Below are 17,435 nucleotides of genomic sequence, written 5' to 3'. Positions count from 1 at the left end.
ATATTTTTGATTTTGGGTTGCTGTGAGTTTTCCAGGCTGTTTGACCATGTTCCAGAAGCATTCGCTCCTGATGTTTCACCCACATCTATGACAGGCATCCTCAGAGGTTGTGAGGTCTGTTGGAAACTAGACAAGTGGTGTTTATATATCTGTGAAATGTTTCTGGAATGTCACAGCAACCCAGTGATTCCGACCATGAAAGCCTTTGACAACATATTTTTGATATTCTTGAAATGAAATGCATGAGAAAGTTTCTAAAATCCTAGAAGTCTACTAGTAATTGTCTGTTACAGTTCCAGGCACGTGGCAGGTTCAAGAAAAAATCTAAAAAACAGTATTCATGTGATCTTCTTGGTTTCACAGAGGCATTGGGAAGAGATCAGATATAGACAGAATCTATGATTGCAGTGGCAACATTGCAAACCAAGCCTCTTCCTTAAAGCACAGGAATGGATGAGAAAAGGAAGATACTCATATCTGAGCTGAATAGTAAAGCCGGCAGAAGGGTCCTCAGTTCTGTACATTAAACAATTGGCTGTACAAGAAAGCAGACCATGTTGTCTCCTCACTAGTGTAATTATTCACTAATTTAATTCCTAAATGATGCAGTGAGCAATTTTAGCAATCCCCCCCCCCCCAAATATGAGAAAATATTCAAAAACTGTCCAAATTCAAAGAGTGCAAAATGTGCACATTGTCACTTTGCAAAGAAAATAGCACTGGAAACATTTTTCTGCAGAAACCGTATTTCTACATAAAGTATAATTCTCTATTCAGAAAAAAGATTTTCTGTTCAAAACAACTGTGGCTGAATTTTTCACAGGATAAGTCCCAAACTGTGAAAATTCTCAGTCAGTTCAGGATTCTTCTCAGGGTTTCATGACAATCAAAAGCACACATTCTAACTACTGCAAATATTTTTGAATATTCTTTTCAATCCTGTTCCTTTCATTCTTCCCCCTTGTGGGAGTAGCAAAACAGAAGCATGCTGGACATAAGAATTCAGTGCTTATTTTAGTCCGTGAATCCTAATACATACACAATAATAAGTAAATGTGAATCATGGTTTATTTTTAATTCTATATCCATCACTGGAAGAGTATTGTCTAGGGTAGAGCTTTCCAAACTGTATGTTAGTGGGTCAGTTGCAGCATGTTGCACAAATGTAATGATAAACCTCAGAGACTATGTGAAATAAGCAATAAATTGTATATTTTTAAAATGTATTATTACAATTTATATATTACTAATATATGTGGCTGTATCTCTTATTGGTTTGGTCCCTGGTTTGCTAGTAAGACTGAATTACTGTGTCGTGAATTGATGCATACCTAAAAAGTGTGTCATCAAAACGAATGTTTGGAAAGCTTTGGTCTAGGATGAGAAGAGGCTCCTGCTTGGAATGCTAAACCGTGCATTAGATCTGCACAGATGCTTTGCTACATTGCCTTTTGAAGCACTTTAATTACAAGTTACTTTGGCAGGCTTATTTTAAAATTAGTGATTTTTGCTATGCGAACACTACAGTAGGCTGTTCATTATGACTGACATCATAAAGTCTTTATGTCTGAAATTTTTATTCTGGGAAATCTGGTGGTCTTTCTATGTCTTATAAATGGATTTTACCCACGCTGTTTGCCCAGGAATTGACTTTTGTCTGCTACAAACAAAACAGTACAGGAACAGCCCACATTCAAGTGAGACCGTGCCTGTGGTGATTCAGGGAATTAAAGAGATTGCTTGGCTTGGCACATGCAATGTTGACAAAGCAGCTCATTTATAAAAGACCACTTGCAGAGCTAGAAGGATGGCTCTTTTCTAACAGGCCAGTGGGGACTTTTAATTAGAAAGCATGCTCTTCTGAATTCTAATGAGCTGATATTTTGTTAATCATTGATTTGCATTAAACTGTGTGGAAGGAACAACGAGACTTCATATAGTCAAACCTCCCATTTATTCTTGAGTATCCCTTTTCTGTACAGGATTGAGCTATGGTGTATATTTAAGGACAGCACTCTTAATTTTTGCTGAAATGTCATGTAAGTGGAATAGTTATCAGTGAAGTCAGAATATTAGAAATAGTATATAGAGTTCCCAACAAAGTGTGCTACCTAATTTAGTATATAGAGGTACCTGAAAGTGTGATACCTTAAATTAGAATGCAGTCCTCTGAGAATCTCAATTTAATGAGTAAGAACAGATTTTTGGCTATCCTGAACACCTTGGAAATGTGTCATCTGCGACACTTGATGACTCAGAAACAGTTGATATAGTCTGTGATGACAAAAATGTCTTTACTATTAAAATGAACAAGGAAACTACGAGCACTTTGAACAACTTTTCAACAAATTGACCTAGTCATGGAATATATTTTGTAGCTTATTTCTCTCCTGGTGTCCATCTCAGAGGCCCATAGTTTTGCTGACGTAATGACGTAGTCTCAACAAATGAATATGGGAAAAGGAAAAACATATTAAAATCACAGCAGTGAGGGAAATTAAAATTCATATTGTAGCAAGTATCCTGAGCCAGCAGTAAGCAGGTTAATAGCATCTGAATCCCTTTGAGGAGAAAGGGCGGGTTATAAATAAAGTTTTGTTGTTGTTGTTGTTGTTGTTGTTGTTGTTGTTGTTGTTGTTTTCTAGGTCTGTGTGTAGATTGGTACACTTCATTTCTTTTCCTTCTTTCCCTATGTCTCTGGAGTTGATGCCTGCTTTTGTTTTCCTAGTTAGAGAGAGTTTGTCAAGTGAGCACATGGAAATCACATCATGGCTTTCTGGACTCATTGAAACTGTTGTCCAAAAAAGTGTTCCTACCCTATGCTCTCCAAAGTAGTCTAATCCTATACAGGGCAGTTTTCTTCATTGCCCTTTGCTCATGTGTGCTGGATAGCTTCTGTATGTGTCACTGTAAAAAATATTGAAAATAATACAAAATTCATATTGACTATAATGGGACTACATTTCATATCACAGAACATTTTTACATAATTATATGTGATTTAGAAGTGGATATATACATTGTTAACAATGTATAGTTGAATTTTACTTTTGTACAATTGTTCTATTTTGAATATACACTAGCACTGTTCAAGAAGATTAATTTCTTTGCGATGTGTTGCTTTCATAATTCATTTACTATTTATTTTAAAAAAATGTTTCAGGAGGAAAATATATTAATACTGTGTCATTACAGGTTGAATTCTGTCACTTTGGATACAGTGAATGCTAATCTTGTAGATCCGTTGACAGCTGCAGATGTGGAATACTGTGAATGTCCTCAAGGTTACTCTGGGATTTCTTGTGAGGTAATTTGCCATAGTTTTATGTAGAAAAGGTACTTTTGAGTAGAGATCATACATTTGAGATGTTATACTACTTTTAGCATATTTTCAATTACAGGAGATTAAGAGCTTTTTAAAATCTTTGCTTTGCTGAGTTAAGGAATTAAGACTTTTTTTTTTGTTTTTCACACATTTTAATTTCTACTTTTACTGGGGTAGGCAACTGTGATAGGATGAAGTCTAATATCATCTCCATGCCCCCCAGTGGGCAGGGCTGCTGTATTTTTGGTAATCTTGAAGTCATATAGCATCCCTTTTGGTTTAACTTGTGTCCCCAAACCTATGTCCCCAAACCATGACATCACTTTTTCTCACACCTGGGCTCCCTTTGCTTATGTTTCAGCTTCTGGAACAACGAATTTGTCTCTGCTTCATGCTATTCTTTTGAACTATAGGCAACACTCTTGTCTCCTCGACATTCCTTTCAGAGTCCATCCCTAGCAGATTCTCATGAGAACCACTTTATGTTTCCCTGACAAAATAACTATTCAAAGTTATTTGAAATTTGGATAATTTGGTAGGGAAATGTAGCCAAATAATTGCATTCATGAGCTGGAATTCAGTAGTGTTGGTAGTTTTTGGAAGAGTTTTGATGAGAATATTGTTTTTCAAATTTAGTATGGTATCCTGGGAAGAGGGCTTTGAGGCTGCAAATGGGCAGTGGGTGTCTCATGTACCCCACAGGCTGCATTTTCACCACTCCTGTCTTTTATCCTGTTGGTTATATTTTTCAGTTTAGCATTCACTTTAAAAAACTCATCAGATTTCAGAATATGTGTATTTCAGAATTTAAAAATATCCTATGATTCTTCTTTGAAGAGATATCAGGGATATGAAACCTAGTGGGAACCTTTGACCATGACAGATTACAGAGCAATTATATACATATCTAACAAAAAGTAACATTTGTCCATTTGATATATTCACGCTTGCAGCCTTTTTGGCTCTCCAAAATATTTTATTTGAGTGGACTACAGAATGAAACTATCCACATTCCATTTGTCACGGCATAATCTTACTTTTCCCCAAAAACCAATTTTCTTGTTTCTGGTATGTAGAATATGTTGTTAAATCCCATAACAAACAACACTGCTTCTGTTAACTTGTTGTTAAGAACAATTCAAGTTCATGAGAGTCTGCATCTATTTCTTTATGCCTATTGAAGCTGCAGACTTCTTTTTTTTTTTTTGAAGAATAACTTCCCATGCCGTATGAAACTCCTACTCATATACAGTAGCTGTATGGATTGAGTTCAGAGATCAGCTTGTATCATTATACCAGTAGAATTAATACATAATTACAATTTGATTGGTTTTACTGTTTTTAAATATTATATTAAAAATAAAGTGCCCTCAGAACAAATTTGTGATAATTACTTCTGTATGTTTCTTTTTTTTTTAAGTCTTGCCTTCCTGGATACTACAGAGTGGATGGAATACTCTTTGGAGGGATTTGCCTGCCGTGTGATTGCAATGGTCATGCAACAGAATGTGATATTCATGGTGTTTGTCTTGTAAGTTATCTATTATATTTACTTTTCTGAAAAGGTAAAATACTATAGATGTAAATGTGTAATTTAAGCTCAAAACGTTCAGTTAATTAATTTTGCATTTATCTGGATTATATGATTCTTCATAGAATATAAATAGGTTGGGGGAAGATTCTGTTTATTTTGACCATGAAAATAAGGTATAAGTATGTGGACAAAATGTATGTGGATATGCAGATATTCATGGTGTTTGTCTTGTAAGTTATCAATTACCCTTTTTATATTTACTTTTCTGAAAAGATTATGATAACCTAATACCAGCATATATACAATAACAAAAGATAACATGTGCCTGTGTGTATGTTTCTGCTGTAGACAGTGAAACACAGCTATGTGAAACATGGCATGGGTACTAAAGACATCATGACATTAATGAGTTAATTGATTTTATTTAATTAATACATTTGGAATGCAATGCCTTCTTCAGTCACTAGGTTGTAGATGTCTCCAACCTTCCCTAGAGATGAAAGTGCAGTCAGCCCTGACTTATGTATTTTGCTGGAGATCATTTTGAAAGCTTTGTGTGCTTCCGCTTCTGAAGGGCCTCTGATTTCTTAAAAATGAAAAATAAATGTGAATGTATGAGGGAAAGAGAGAAGAGATGAGGGGGGAATTACTGCTATCTGTCAAAGATGAGAATTAGAATCGGCAGAGAGAAAACCTGGATGGGTGTTGGGATGAAGGGAGAGAAAGACCAATGACAAAGAAAACAAATGGATGGTAGAATAGATAAGGGAGAAAGCACTGAATTAGGAAGAGATCAGGAGCCTCCGGTGGCCTAGGGGATAAAAGCCTTGTGACTTGAAGGTTGGGACGCTGACCTGAAGGCTGCCCGGTTCGAATCCCACCCGGGGAGAGCGTGGATGAGCTCCCTCTATCAGCTCCAGCTCCATGCAGGGACATGAGAGAAGCCTCCCACAAGGATGGTAAAACATCAAAACATCCTGGCGTCCCCTGGGCAATGTCCTTGCAGACAACCAATTCTCTCACTCCAGAAGCAACTCCGGTTGCTCCTGACACACACAAAAAGGAAGAGATCTAATGAATCTCTAACCCCTGTAGAGGTGGGTGCTTTTGCTGATATGTGGGATAGTTCTGTAATATATGCAAAAAAATGGAGAAACACCCCATATGATTTTTATAACCTTACTATAAACTGCTTTCTGTGCATGTTAAAGACATTAGATATCTGGCTTGAGTGATGAACTAATATAAAACACAGTTATATATATATAAACTCATGAAAGCTATAGATTTTTCCATTCAAATCAGTGGCAAAATTCCTATGGCTCTGAGCAGAAGAATGTTGGAACATAATTAGCTGATGGCATTTATGCTGCTATTGTGAAATTTCCATGACCATCTGCACATTTAAGGTGATTTTTCCATATGGTGAAAATGTTCTGAATTATTTCTGCTACTTGGCAATGTCAAATATTACTGTAGCTGATTTACTCTGCTACCAATAATAATGAACCTTATTCATGAAGTCAAATATATACACTAGGGCCACACAGCCACTCGCTTTTGTTGCTGTCTTAGGGTATGTCTACACTGTACAATTAATGTATTTTTATATCACTTTAACTGCCATGGTTCAATGTTATGGAATCATGGGGATAGTGGTTTTGCAAAGTCTTTAGCGTTCTCTGCCAAAGAGCGTTGGTGCCTAATCAAACTACAGATCCCAGGATTCCATGGCAATGAGCCATGACAGTTAAAGTTGTATCAGACTGTATTGTCTACAGCAGGGGTCGCTAAACTCTTAAAGCAGAGGGCTGGTTCATAGTTCCTCAGACTGTTGGGGGCCTATAGTTTGAAACAAACCCATGCATACAGCAGATACCATGTTTCCCCTAAAATAAGACATCCCCAGAAAATAAGACCTAGTAGAGGTTTTGCTGAATTGCTTAATATAAGGCCTCCCCCAAAAGTAAGACCTAGCAAAGTTCTTGTTTGGAAGCATGCCCGCAGAACACAACACCAGAGCATGCAGGATCGGTAAATGTACGTACCATAGAGTGTTGTACATGGAAATAATGGTAGTAACAAGAAATTATTGATAGGATTCACTGTTTGTCTGGTTATTCTGGTTTGTGATGACAACTACTGTACAGTATATAATAAACATGAATTCTTCTTCATGGAAAAATAAAACATCCCCTGAAAATAAGACCTAGCGCATCTTTGGAAGCAAAAATTAATATAAGACACTGTCTTATTTTCGGGGAAACACAGTATCTTATTTGTAGTGCAAAAAAACATGAAAGAATGATACAAAATTTAAAATGAAGAACAATTTTAACCAACATTAAGTTACCAGTACAGTAGAGTCTCGATTATCCAACCTCCGCTTATCCAACGTTCTGTATTATCCAATACAGTTTGCCTTTTAGTAGTCAATGTTTTTGTAGTCAGTGTTTTCAATACATTGCAATGTTAGGGTGTTACATTCATAAATACAGTAATTATTACATAACCTTACCATGTTCTGAACTGCTTTTTCTGTCCATTTGTTGTAAAACATGTTGTTTTGGTGCTTAATTTGTAAAATCATAACGTAATATGATGTTTAATAGGCTTTCCCTTAATCCCTCTTTATTATCCAACATTTTCACTCACCCGACATTCTGCCAGCCCATTTATGTTGGATAAGTGAGACTCTACTGTATTTCAATGGGAAGTGTGGGCCTCTTTTTGGCTGATTGTATGCCTTTAAGTCATTTCAGACTTAGGGTGACCCTAAGTCTAAAATGTAGGGCAAGAAATGGGTAAACGACCTTGGAAGTCCACGGACCTGCTGCATGTTCTCTTGTGATGAGACTCCACCTGAACTGAATGTTAGGAGGTCCCCTTGCATGTTTCATAGGCTTGTGAACACAACACTTCGGGGCGTTCTTGTGATCAGTGCCTGCCAGGGTTCTATGGAACACCCACCAAAGGCACAGCAGAGGATTGTCAGCTATGCGCCTGTCCACTGAGAACCCCTTCAAACAAGTAAGATATTAATTTGACATATTATATAACATATCCACCACTATCAAGTAAGCAGAGTCATGAAGGTACAGTTAAGGGACAGTGGACTAAAATATGAGAAACATTCCTTCTGAAATGATAGCTCTTGTTTGGCCAAGGAAAGCAGTTGGAAAGCTTCCAATGTTTTTCCAAATACAATTGTATCCCTTAGGGCATTTCTTCAAAAGATAGTCTCAAGCTGCTAATATTAGAACATCTTCTAGTGTTACATTGTTTATGTGCATAAAATCAATGCAGGCTCGGTCTTGTCCAGCTGCAGGATAATGCTGGCATTTAGCAACCTGCTCTAGGCATGCTGAAGAGCTTGGGCATGCCCATCTGGTGTCTTCTAAAAGCAACTCTTCCCTCAAACATGACATCTTTCTGAAGTTCAGAATACTGTTGTGGTGCAACACAGCACAATAACGGTTAGGGAAAATGATCACTTTTTCTGGGCATCTTCCCACAGATAATTACACTTAAGTTATTGTTATGAATATTGTTATGTTTTTCCCTTTTAGTCACTTTTGTATTGTAGGGTTTTGAAACTGAATGATTTTGCACTTTATAAAATGAAAAATGGCAAAAGAATGTTGGAAATAACTAGATAAAGCTATGCATTTGAATCTGGCATTTTAAAGTATTTTTGCGGTTTAATGTCTTTTCAATGTTTCCCATGGTGTTACTGCTGGTTTTCTGTTTTTCTTCTTGTTGATATTTCATTTTTAATTTGTTGGACATTCCTTAGCAATTTTTTTTTGTGAGATAGAATAAACAAAAATTTTAACTAGCTAATAAAATACTGTGATTATTTATAGTTTCAGTCCTACTTGTCACTTGGACAGTATTGGTGACGTTATCTGTGATCGATGCCCTCCTGGATATGCAGGACCCAAATGCGAAAGGTATTTATTTATTTATTTACTACATTTATATCCTGCCCTTCTCACCCCGAACGGGACTTAGAGCAGCTTACTAGTTTTATGTACATACAATTTATTATATTATTAGCATAGCACAATATTAGCATTATACTATATTGTACTATACCACTATATTGTAATATTATTAGTAATATTACATGTAATATATAATTAATATTATTATATTGTATAATTATTAGTATTATATTGTATTACATTATAATATTATCAATATATGAAGCTACAGTAATGAAAATAATCACAAATTGTCATTGTGCTTTGGTCCAGTATCTTCCTTTCCTTCATTTTAGTATTTGTTTTCAGTGACAGTCCTTTGTCATAAATGTCATGTCAGGGATGCTGAATTAGAAAGCTATTCTGGTGAAAACAGTTCTCTCTCTTGATAATTTGGAGAGGAAGATGGTGAATACAGTGTAAGAAATTCTTGCATTCTGTACTTACTTTTTAAAGTCACATAGCTACATCTAGGAAATATACTTTAATCTAGTTGGCTATAGTGCCTGGGGTCCACAGGTTCCAGAAAGAAATGGATCCAATTTTTAGAAGCAGCTGCCAAACTGGATAGAATAAATACATGTATTCATGTATTTCTTCTATTCATGCTCCTGAAAGTTTTACTGGAAGGTGCTGTATTTTTTATCATCGTTATTTTTCCTTAAACTATTTTGACTTGATATTTGTAATATGATTATTTATTTAATTTCCTTTTAATCTTTTATTTTCCATTGTTCCTACTGATTTGTTAATAACTTAAACTGTGAATCACTTTATGTCCCATAGAGAGAGAAAGGTGGGATATAAATAATATTGTTTTATGTGATTTCTTGTTTTATGTAATTTCATCCAACTTCCTATCTGTTGTGCAGATGTGCAAATGGGTTCTATGGTGATCCTTTGGTCCCAGGACAATCATGTGTACCTTGTGACTGCAATGGTAATATAGATCCAATGGAAGATGGTTATTGCCACTCTCACACAGGCGAGTGCCTGAAGTGCACTGGGAATACAGTAGGACGTCATTGTGAAAGGTGCGCTAATGGGTATTATGGGGATGCAGTGATCAACAAAGATTGCCGTGGTGAGTTAGCCTTGTTTCATTAACCTATGTAGGATTCATCTATATGTAGGAGACTTGCTTACTTTAGTAGTTTCCTAATAAAATAACACATTGATGAATGTGGATTATTAAAATACAATACATAGATTATCATCATAACCTTAAACACTGTGGTTATAGTAACATGTTTGTGGGAATGTTTTGGAAAAAACTTTGGGTTGAGGTCTCTCAGATCTTGAAGTTTTGGAAAGGGTTATTAACAGAGATAAATTTGCTTCTGATAATTAGGCAAGAATATTTTAGGATTTTGCAACCAGGATAGTAATGTTTTCCTCTTATGTTGTTTAAGCAGTATAGTGTTAGAGCACTGGGTTTAGTCTTAAGTGATTTGGGTTGTGGTTTTAACCATGAAACCTTAATCTAGTGACTTTTAGTCTGTCTACCTCAAGAGATTGTTTTAAGAATGGTATGTGGAGGAAGAAAACCATTTAAGTGTCTTGAACTCTGAAAGAAGAGCAGCATATAAATGTAACGAACAAGAGGTAGGAACATTTATCTTGCCTTTGGAAGTGATTATGTCGAGCCCGTATATTATTTTGAGTTTTGATACATGTATTTAAATTTTTTAAAGGCTGATAACAGTAATTAAAGCAATTTATGGCAAGACTACAGAAAAATCGGCAATAGTTAGAATTCACAATAACTCCCATCTCACAGTTGGCAATTGTTTGCTTTGTTCTTTCTTTCTTTTTTATGCATAAGCTTGTGAGTGCAACATGGATAGCTCTGTTTCCAGCATCTGCCATCATGAGACTGGTCTGTGCCAATGCAAAATGAATGTGGTGGGACAAAGATGTGATAAGTGTTTGGTAAGAAATAATAAACATGATGCTTATGGGCATGGTTTTACTGTTGCACTTAATTTGACTTATTTACTATTTTTATGCAATTGTCTTCTAAGTGTCTCAGCAAATGTCAACTTAATTATCAAAATGCATGACATTTGTAAAAAAAAAAGGAAAGAATCAGCCAATTCAAACAAGACAAAATCAACACAACATAACTGTTTTCATTACTATAGTGGAAATAGTCTAGACTTCCAATGAAGCAAAAGTACTGCAAATACAGTATCATAATCAATGGGATAGCACAGAATAAGTGGACCCAACTCTCAATTTTATTACTAGCCTTGCTGCATTTCAAGAGTCCAAGCAACTTGGTTTAAAAATATTTCAGGACCTTCAGTGACTTTTTTTTTAACCTGGCTATATGCGCAACTCTGGCACTTTATTCCCAAGTTTATTGTCACCATAAAGAGAAAAATGCTAGGAAGTGATCAGGACAAGCCATCTTTTCAAGCTTTCTAGAGGTTTTAGTGATTAGTATATGATTTGCCACTCTCCTTTGATATCAGTAATTCATTCTCATTTTATTAACAATAACAATAATAGATGAAATGAAGAAGAAAAAGCTAAGTGAGATTTTAAATTTGCAGCCCCTATCATTTAACAGTATTGTTCAGAAATAATATGGATATTGGAATACTTCCAGCCTTTGATAAATACTAGTTGGACTTCTAGCTTCTAACATTCACAACATTGTTCTTTCCTTAGTATTCTCTCAAGGTTTCTGAGGGATGCTATAGCAATAAGCAGTTCTGTGTGCTGGGAAAAAATGTGGAAGGAATCCTTTTTCCCAGTTCACTGCCAAAGAGAGCTGTGCCATGTATATGCAAGCCAAGCAGCAGGAGTGGAAAGCATACAGCGATGAAATAGAAAACATGAGCAACGACCTATTTTTGTTTCAGTGAACTCCGAAACACAGCTGAAATCCTTTTCTTTTCTGCCCAACAGTTTGGATATTATGGCATAAGTACAGGACTTGGCTGCCTTCCCTGCAACTGCAGTAAAGCTGGCTCCGTTGCCGAGGACTGTAATGATGAAGGACGGTGTCGCTGTGTGCCAGGAGTGGCTGGGGAGAAGTGTGATCGCTGCGCTCACGGTTTTTATGCATTCCAGGATGGTGGTTGCACACGTAAGCTATAGCCCATAATCTGGCCATGGCAGCTTCTTAAACTGCATGAATTTTCTTTCAAAAAAAGTGCTTTGTGTTTCACCACAGGAAAGGTCAGCTGGGGGTCTGTTTAGCATGCATTTTCAAAGCCGGGTCAGCAGAGCAGTATCAAAGCATTTCTGATAGACTTTTGTCTGCAAGAGGAATCCAATTAATTTCACTGTTTGGATAAAGACTTGGACAGATGGAAATGGTTCCTATGGCAGTTTTCCCTTTTGCCATTTGGGATCAGGGCTATTTAGTTATTATTTGTTTTAAGGCATTCATTTGTTTGCTTTCATCCTGGGCCCCTGAGACCATACACAATGGATAAAAGCTGTTTAAATGAACTAAAACCAACTAAAAACAATTCTAAAAATGGACAAAAGGCAGAAAGACTGGACACCTTTCAAGATCCTAATGTCAAGCAAAATGGTGCACATTTCACTGCCTACTGTAAATTCAGAAGGAATAGTCAGACATCCCTTGGGGAAGAAGTCCACAGTCAGCACTCTGCCACAGGGAAAGCCCTGTCGCTACTCCTGAGACTAGAAGGGGTTGCTTCAGGGAAATGGCATTTCATTTACCATTAACTGGTTTGCTAAGACTTGAATCCCTGGAAGAGCAGACCCATTGAATCAATTGCTGAATCATGAATCAATATTGATTCAGTGGGCTTGCTCTATCTGGAGACTAACAATATTGCTGGAATCAGTGCCCAAGGCCTTTGTACTTTTTGGGAAAGTATGAAAATTAAAATAATTAGGAATTAGTCCTAGTTTGGGAAACTAACAGACAAAGTGTGCCCCACTTTCTCTATGTTACTTCCCTGAGTTCCCTTGTTGAACCCAAACACAAACAAGGCAAGCAATTAAAAAAGTTTACTAATGCCTTTGCAATTATGTACGGATGGTACAACTACATCCTAACTAGCTAATAAAAAGATTAGGTAAAACTTTCATTCTTAACTTAACCACCTGTTGATGGAAGGAGATGCACTCCATCTCTCAGGGCCAGAGCCAGAATTTTTATTATTATTATTATTATTATTATTATTATTATTATTATTATTATTATTATTATTTGGGGGGGTTAGCGAATCATGAAGAGTAGTTCCATAATGCAAAATAATTTAGAAATCAGGCTCCATTGATAAACTTCAGTGGACACTCAAGATAGATAAACTTCAGTGGACACCCATGGAGGTTTGGCTAATCAGTTAAAATTCATGAGTAAACCAGGTTTTTTTTTTAATACCTGAAAATGTTTTTGGGGGGATTGAACATTCCCCCCACACCCCGGCTACAGCCCTGCCATCTCTGATAAAGAGTGAAAATGTTACAAACATTCTTTCAGTCTGGCAGCAGTTACCAAAAAACAAACCAAATAAACAAACCACAACAACCAACCTCCATCCCTAACTGCATGTTTCATTTTTCTTCTTTGCAGCTTGCGATTGTGCCCATACTCTTGATGCTTGCGATGAAGATTCTGGGGAATGCATTTGTCCTCCTCACACTGAAGGGGAAAAGTGTGAATTCTGTGCAAAAAACTTCTGGGGTCTTGATCCAGAGAAAGGATGCAAGGTGAGCAGGTGCTTGTTGAAGACTATTTGAAAGCAAAGGATCCCCTGTGGATACCAGAATTTAGGGATACTCAAATCCCATTATAGAAGACACACCATAGTAAAATGCAAGCCATGAATGATTGATACCTCGAATGCAGGCTCCATGGATATAGAAGAGCAAACTGTAAAATTATAAAACTTTCTAAATATTTTCTTTTCAGGCTTGCAATTGCAGTGATTTAGGTTCAGTCAGTCTCCAGTGCGACCAGGTGACAGCTCGGTGTCAGTGTAAGCATGGATATGGAGGTGACAACTGTGACGTGTGTGCCTTGGGCTATAGAGACTATCCGGATTGTGTTCCTTGTGATTGTGACATACGTGGAAGTAAAGCAGATACATGTGACCAGAACCAAGGAATCTGCAGTTGTGAAGAGGAAACTGGCATATGTGCCTGCAAGGTATCATTTTTAGAATTATCTGTAATATTATACAATATTTCCCAACATATATTAAGGCAAAATTATGCATTTACTCAATGAAATAAAGGAAGAACCTTGGTTGCTAAAAGGGCTGATGCAGTGAAACGTAAAAAGCATAAAATGAATTGTGTGACTGAACCTTATGATGTTATGGACGCTGGTCCTGTTGAACATCGAGGCTGTGTTCTAAGATAACAGAGGAAAAGTAAAGTTAATGTTGTGAATTTTGGCAAGTATACAAGGAGGAAACAACAGCACCCCATAGTTTGCAGCAGTGCTCTCAAACTACAGGAATTTCCTCTAGAAATCAATTCAATTGTAAGGTACCTCATTTTTGTACTACTTGAATTACATTCTCCATGTGAAACATTTTAAGTCAAAATTTTATATTGTGCACTTGGATAGGGAGTATATATAGTAGCAATGAGAGCAAAATAAAATTAGGAACAGAAAACACATGCTTTAAAACCTAGACCCCATTTACATGACCTGCACAATCGAGCTGGTCTGAAGTGCTGTTTCTAGCCAATCCTAGATTCTGCCATGGTGTTTATACCACTCTGCTCCTGAACCACTTCAATGATAGAAGTGAAGTTTCCACTATCTAGTCCGTCCAAACCGAGTTCAGCCATGCTGGACAGTCACCCTTACCTTTATCTTTTCAATCATCATAGGCCCTCCTCTCCCCAAGTTGTAGCCTCCGATCCACCTCCCCATTCCTAGTCACATGGGCATCTTTGCTAACATCAACAAAAGTGCCAAATACTGATGTTGTGACAAAAAAAATGACAGGTAAATGTCATCCTATGGAGCATGGAAAAAGAGGGATTGGTAGCGCTGCTCCAAGTGAACAGAGTATTCACCACTTTACCTGTTGTGGGGCAAACCTAGGTTAAGCAGCTTCTCCTCCCCTGCTCCCTAGGTTAGGGGTAAGATAGGTCTGATCTTCATGTAAACACCACAGGGTGACATCTTGCTCACTTCAGTGTATTTGATCCATGCAGATGGGTCCTTAGGCTTCAACAGATTTATGTCCTGGATACTGTTAAAAGTGCTGTGTTAAGGAATAGGATTATGGAGATAGTGAGACCATGTATACCCAGGGATGGTACATTGATTAGGCAAACAAGGTAGCAAACAATAATGAGACAATTGGGTTGCTGTGAATTTTCCGGACTGAATGGCGATGCTCCAGAGGCATTCTCTCTTGATATTTTACCCACGTCTATGGCAGGCATCAAGCCTCAAGCAGACAAGAGTTCTTTTTCCTATCCTGAACTATCCACAGATATATAAACCCCACTTACCTAGTTTCCAACAGACTTCACAACCTCTGAGGATGCCTGCCATAGATGTGGGCAAAATGTCAGGAGAGAATGCTTCTGGAACATAGCCATACAGCCTGGAAAACTCACAGTAACCCAGTGATTCTGGCCATGAAAGCCTCCAACAACACAATGAGACAACTTGTTGTCTACATTTCATATTATGCTCTTCTCAGATTATAGATAAATTTGGATTAAATATGAGTGTCTCTGGTTGGTTCACTTAGTTTTATATATATATATACTGTATGCATTTGTAACTGTTGTTTAGACAACTGTTCTGTCAAAGACATAAGTTGAAAATGTTTAGTCTAACCTTCAAGCCCTACTGCTTCTAACAGCCTTTTTATTCATCAGGAAAATGTGTTTGGATTGCACTGCAGTGAATGTAAAACTGGGACTTTTGCACTTCATGCCATTAATCCTTTGGGATGCATTCCATGTTTCTGTTCTGGGAAGTCAGAGTTTTGTACAGAAGTAGAAGACCACGTGAGAGTTCTGGTTAGTGAAGTAGTTTCATCTTCTTTATTTTTCTTTTCCATTTCCACTTAATTTTGTGAAGTCTTAACCCTAGGAAGTGGATTCTAGGTGTCACTTGCCACACTCCAACTGTGGCATGCTCTCTTCAGAGTCCATGGGTTCTCTTTGACCACAAAAGTTTGAATTGCCTCTCCTGGAAGCAGATTTCAGTTTATTTCTTTGCCAAAAATATTTGTACTATTTTATATACAATCATCCACTTTTCAAAATCAGAAATGGACTTCTAGTCACTTCTGATTGTGTGTATTTGGAGGCCACAACTAATCTGTAAGCAGTTTTATGTCATACCTAATAGCAATAATGGTGGCAAGATGTATCTAGTAGGAACATGGAAGAGAGGGCCTTTTGGCATCTACAGTAGAGTCTCACTTATCCAACACTCACTTATCCAACATTCTGGATTATCCAACACATTTTTGTAGTCAATGTTTTCAATACATCGTGATATTTTGGTGCTAAATTCGTAAATACAGTAATTACAACATAACATTACTGCGTATTGAACTACTTTTTCTGTCAAATTTGTTGTATAACATGATGCTTTGGTGCTTAATTTGTAAAATCATAACCTAATTTGATGTTTAACAGGCTTTTCCTTATTCCCTCCTTATTATCCAACATATTCGCTTATCCAATGTTCTGCCGGCCCGTTTATGTTGGATAAGTGAGACTCTACTGTATTTCCATGCTCCTCGACTCTCCCTTCCTTGAGAAATAATGCTTTCTTTCCAAGAGAGAACCTAATTGCTATTCCTCATTTTATCATCCGTTGTAAGCCTGCTATTTGTTGGAAGGTTTCAGAGGGAATGTTTAAAATAAACAAATGAAATATTGTTTCCACTTATTTATGAATGATTTGTGTGCAAACCCTCTGGCAGTGAAATTTGTGTTTGTATTAGCCCTCTAACTTGATTACATCCTCATAAACTCTCTCACAACTTTGTTTCTCCTACTTCCTCTCTTTGAGTCCTCTTCCCAGTTTGGTGTTGACATGGTCTATAGATTATATGGGGGGGAAAGTGGAGGCAAAGATAATCAAAGAAAGAAAATTGTGCATGAATGGGGTGCCATCTAATTTCACAAACTTGAGTTCTGCTAATGCCAGAATATTGCATATTTTAATCCAGTTGTTCCTAAATTGATAATATAAGATTTATGCTTCTGCTGTTTTATAACATGTTATTGGAGATGTTTGTTAAGCTGAACCAATATTTAGTAAGCTTCATTAATTTGAATCATTTGCTTGTTGTTACAGGTAACCCTGACTCCAGAGGAGGGTGTTATGTATGTGGTTTCTCAGAGTAATCTCACTGGAACTAGTGAAGGTGTATTTACCCAGTATTCAGATATCTTAATGGATGCTGCAACAGTCCGACAACACTTGAATACAGAACCACTTTACTGGAAACTGCCCCATCAGTTCCAGGGAGACCAGGTGAACATAGTTTCTATAATTACAATTTTCTTAAGTTTTAATTATCTGTGGATGGTTCTAAGACTCAAGCAATCTAGAAAAATTAATGTGCAGTTGGTATATTTTCATTCCTTCATGTCATGCTTCTGT

General features: G+C 36.9%; 1 protein-coding gene across 3 annotated transcripts in view; it reads left to right on the top strand.

Annotated features, from left to right (window-relative positions):
- Positions 1-17,435, top strand: part of lama1 (laminin subunit alpha 1) — a 121,289-nt gene that overhangs the window by 45,162 nt on the left and 58,692 nt on the right. For all 3 annotated transcript variants that reach the window (XM_016997130.2, XM_008119968.3, XM_008119969.3), the window contains exons 15-25: positions 3,196-3,307; positions 4,746-4,856; positions 7,762-7,889; positions 8,726-8,812; positions 9,718-9,929; positions 10,671-10,777; positions 11,762-11,942; positions 13,410-13,546; positions 13,749-13,985; positions 15,689-15,832; positions 17,127-17,306. In XM_016997130.2, coding sequence (XP_016852619.2) covers positions 3,196-3,307; positions 4,746-4,856; positions 7,762-7,889; positions 8,726-8,812; positions 9,718-9,929; positions 10,671-10,777; positions 11,762-11,942; positions 13,410-13,546; positions 13,749-13,985; positions 15,689-15,832; positions 17,127-17,306 — 1,636 coding nt within the window. The remainder of the gene's footprint in view (positions 1-3,195; positions 3,308-4,745; positions 4,857-7,761; positions 7,890-8,725; positions 8,813-9,717; positions 9,930-10,670; positions 10,778-11,761; positions 11,943-13,409; positions 13,547-13,748; positions 13,986-15,688; positions 15,833-17,126; positions 17,307-17,435) is intronic.

The sequence above is a fragment of the Anolis carolinensis genome, chromosome 4, assembly GCF_035594765.1.
Source record: "Anolis carolinensis isolate JA03-04 chromosome 4, rAnoCar3.1.pri, whole genome shotgun sequence".
In the NCBI taxonomy this organism is placed as follows: Eukaryota; Metazoa; Chordata; class Lepidosauria; order Squamata; family Dactyloidae; genus Anolis; species Anolis carolinensis.
Note: the sequence above shows the minus strand (reverse complement) of the source record. Positions and strands in the feature narration are given on the sequence as shown.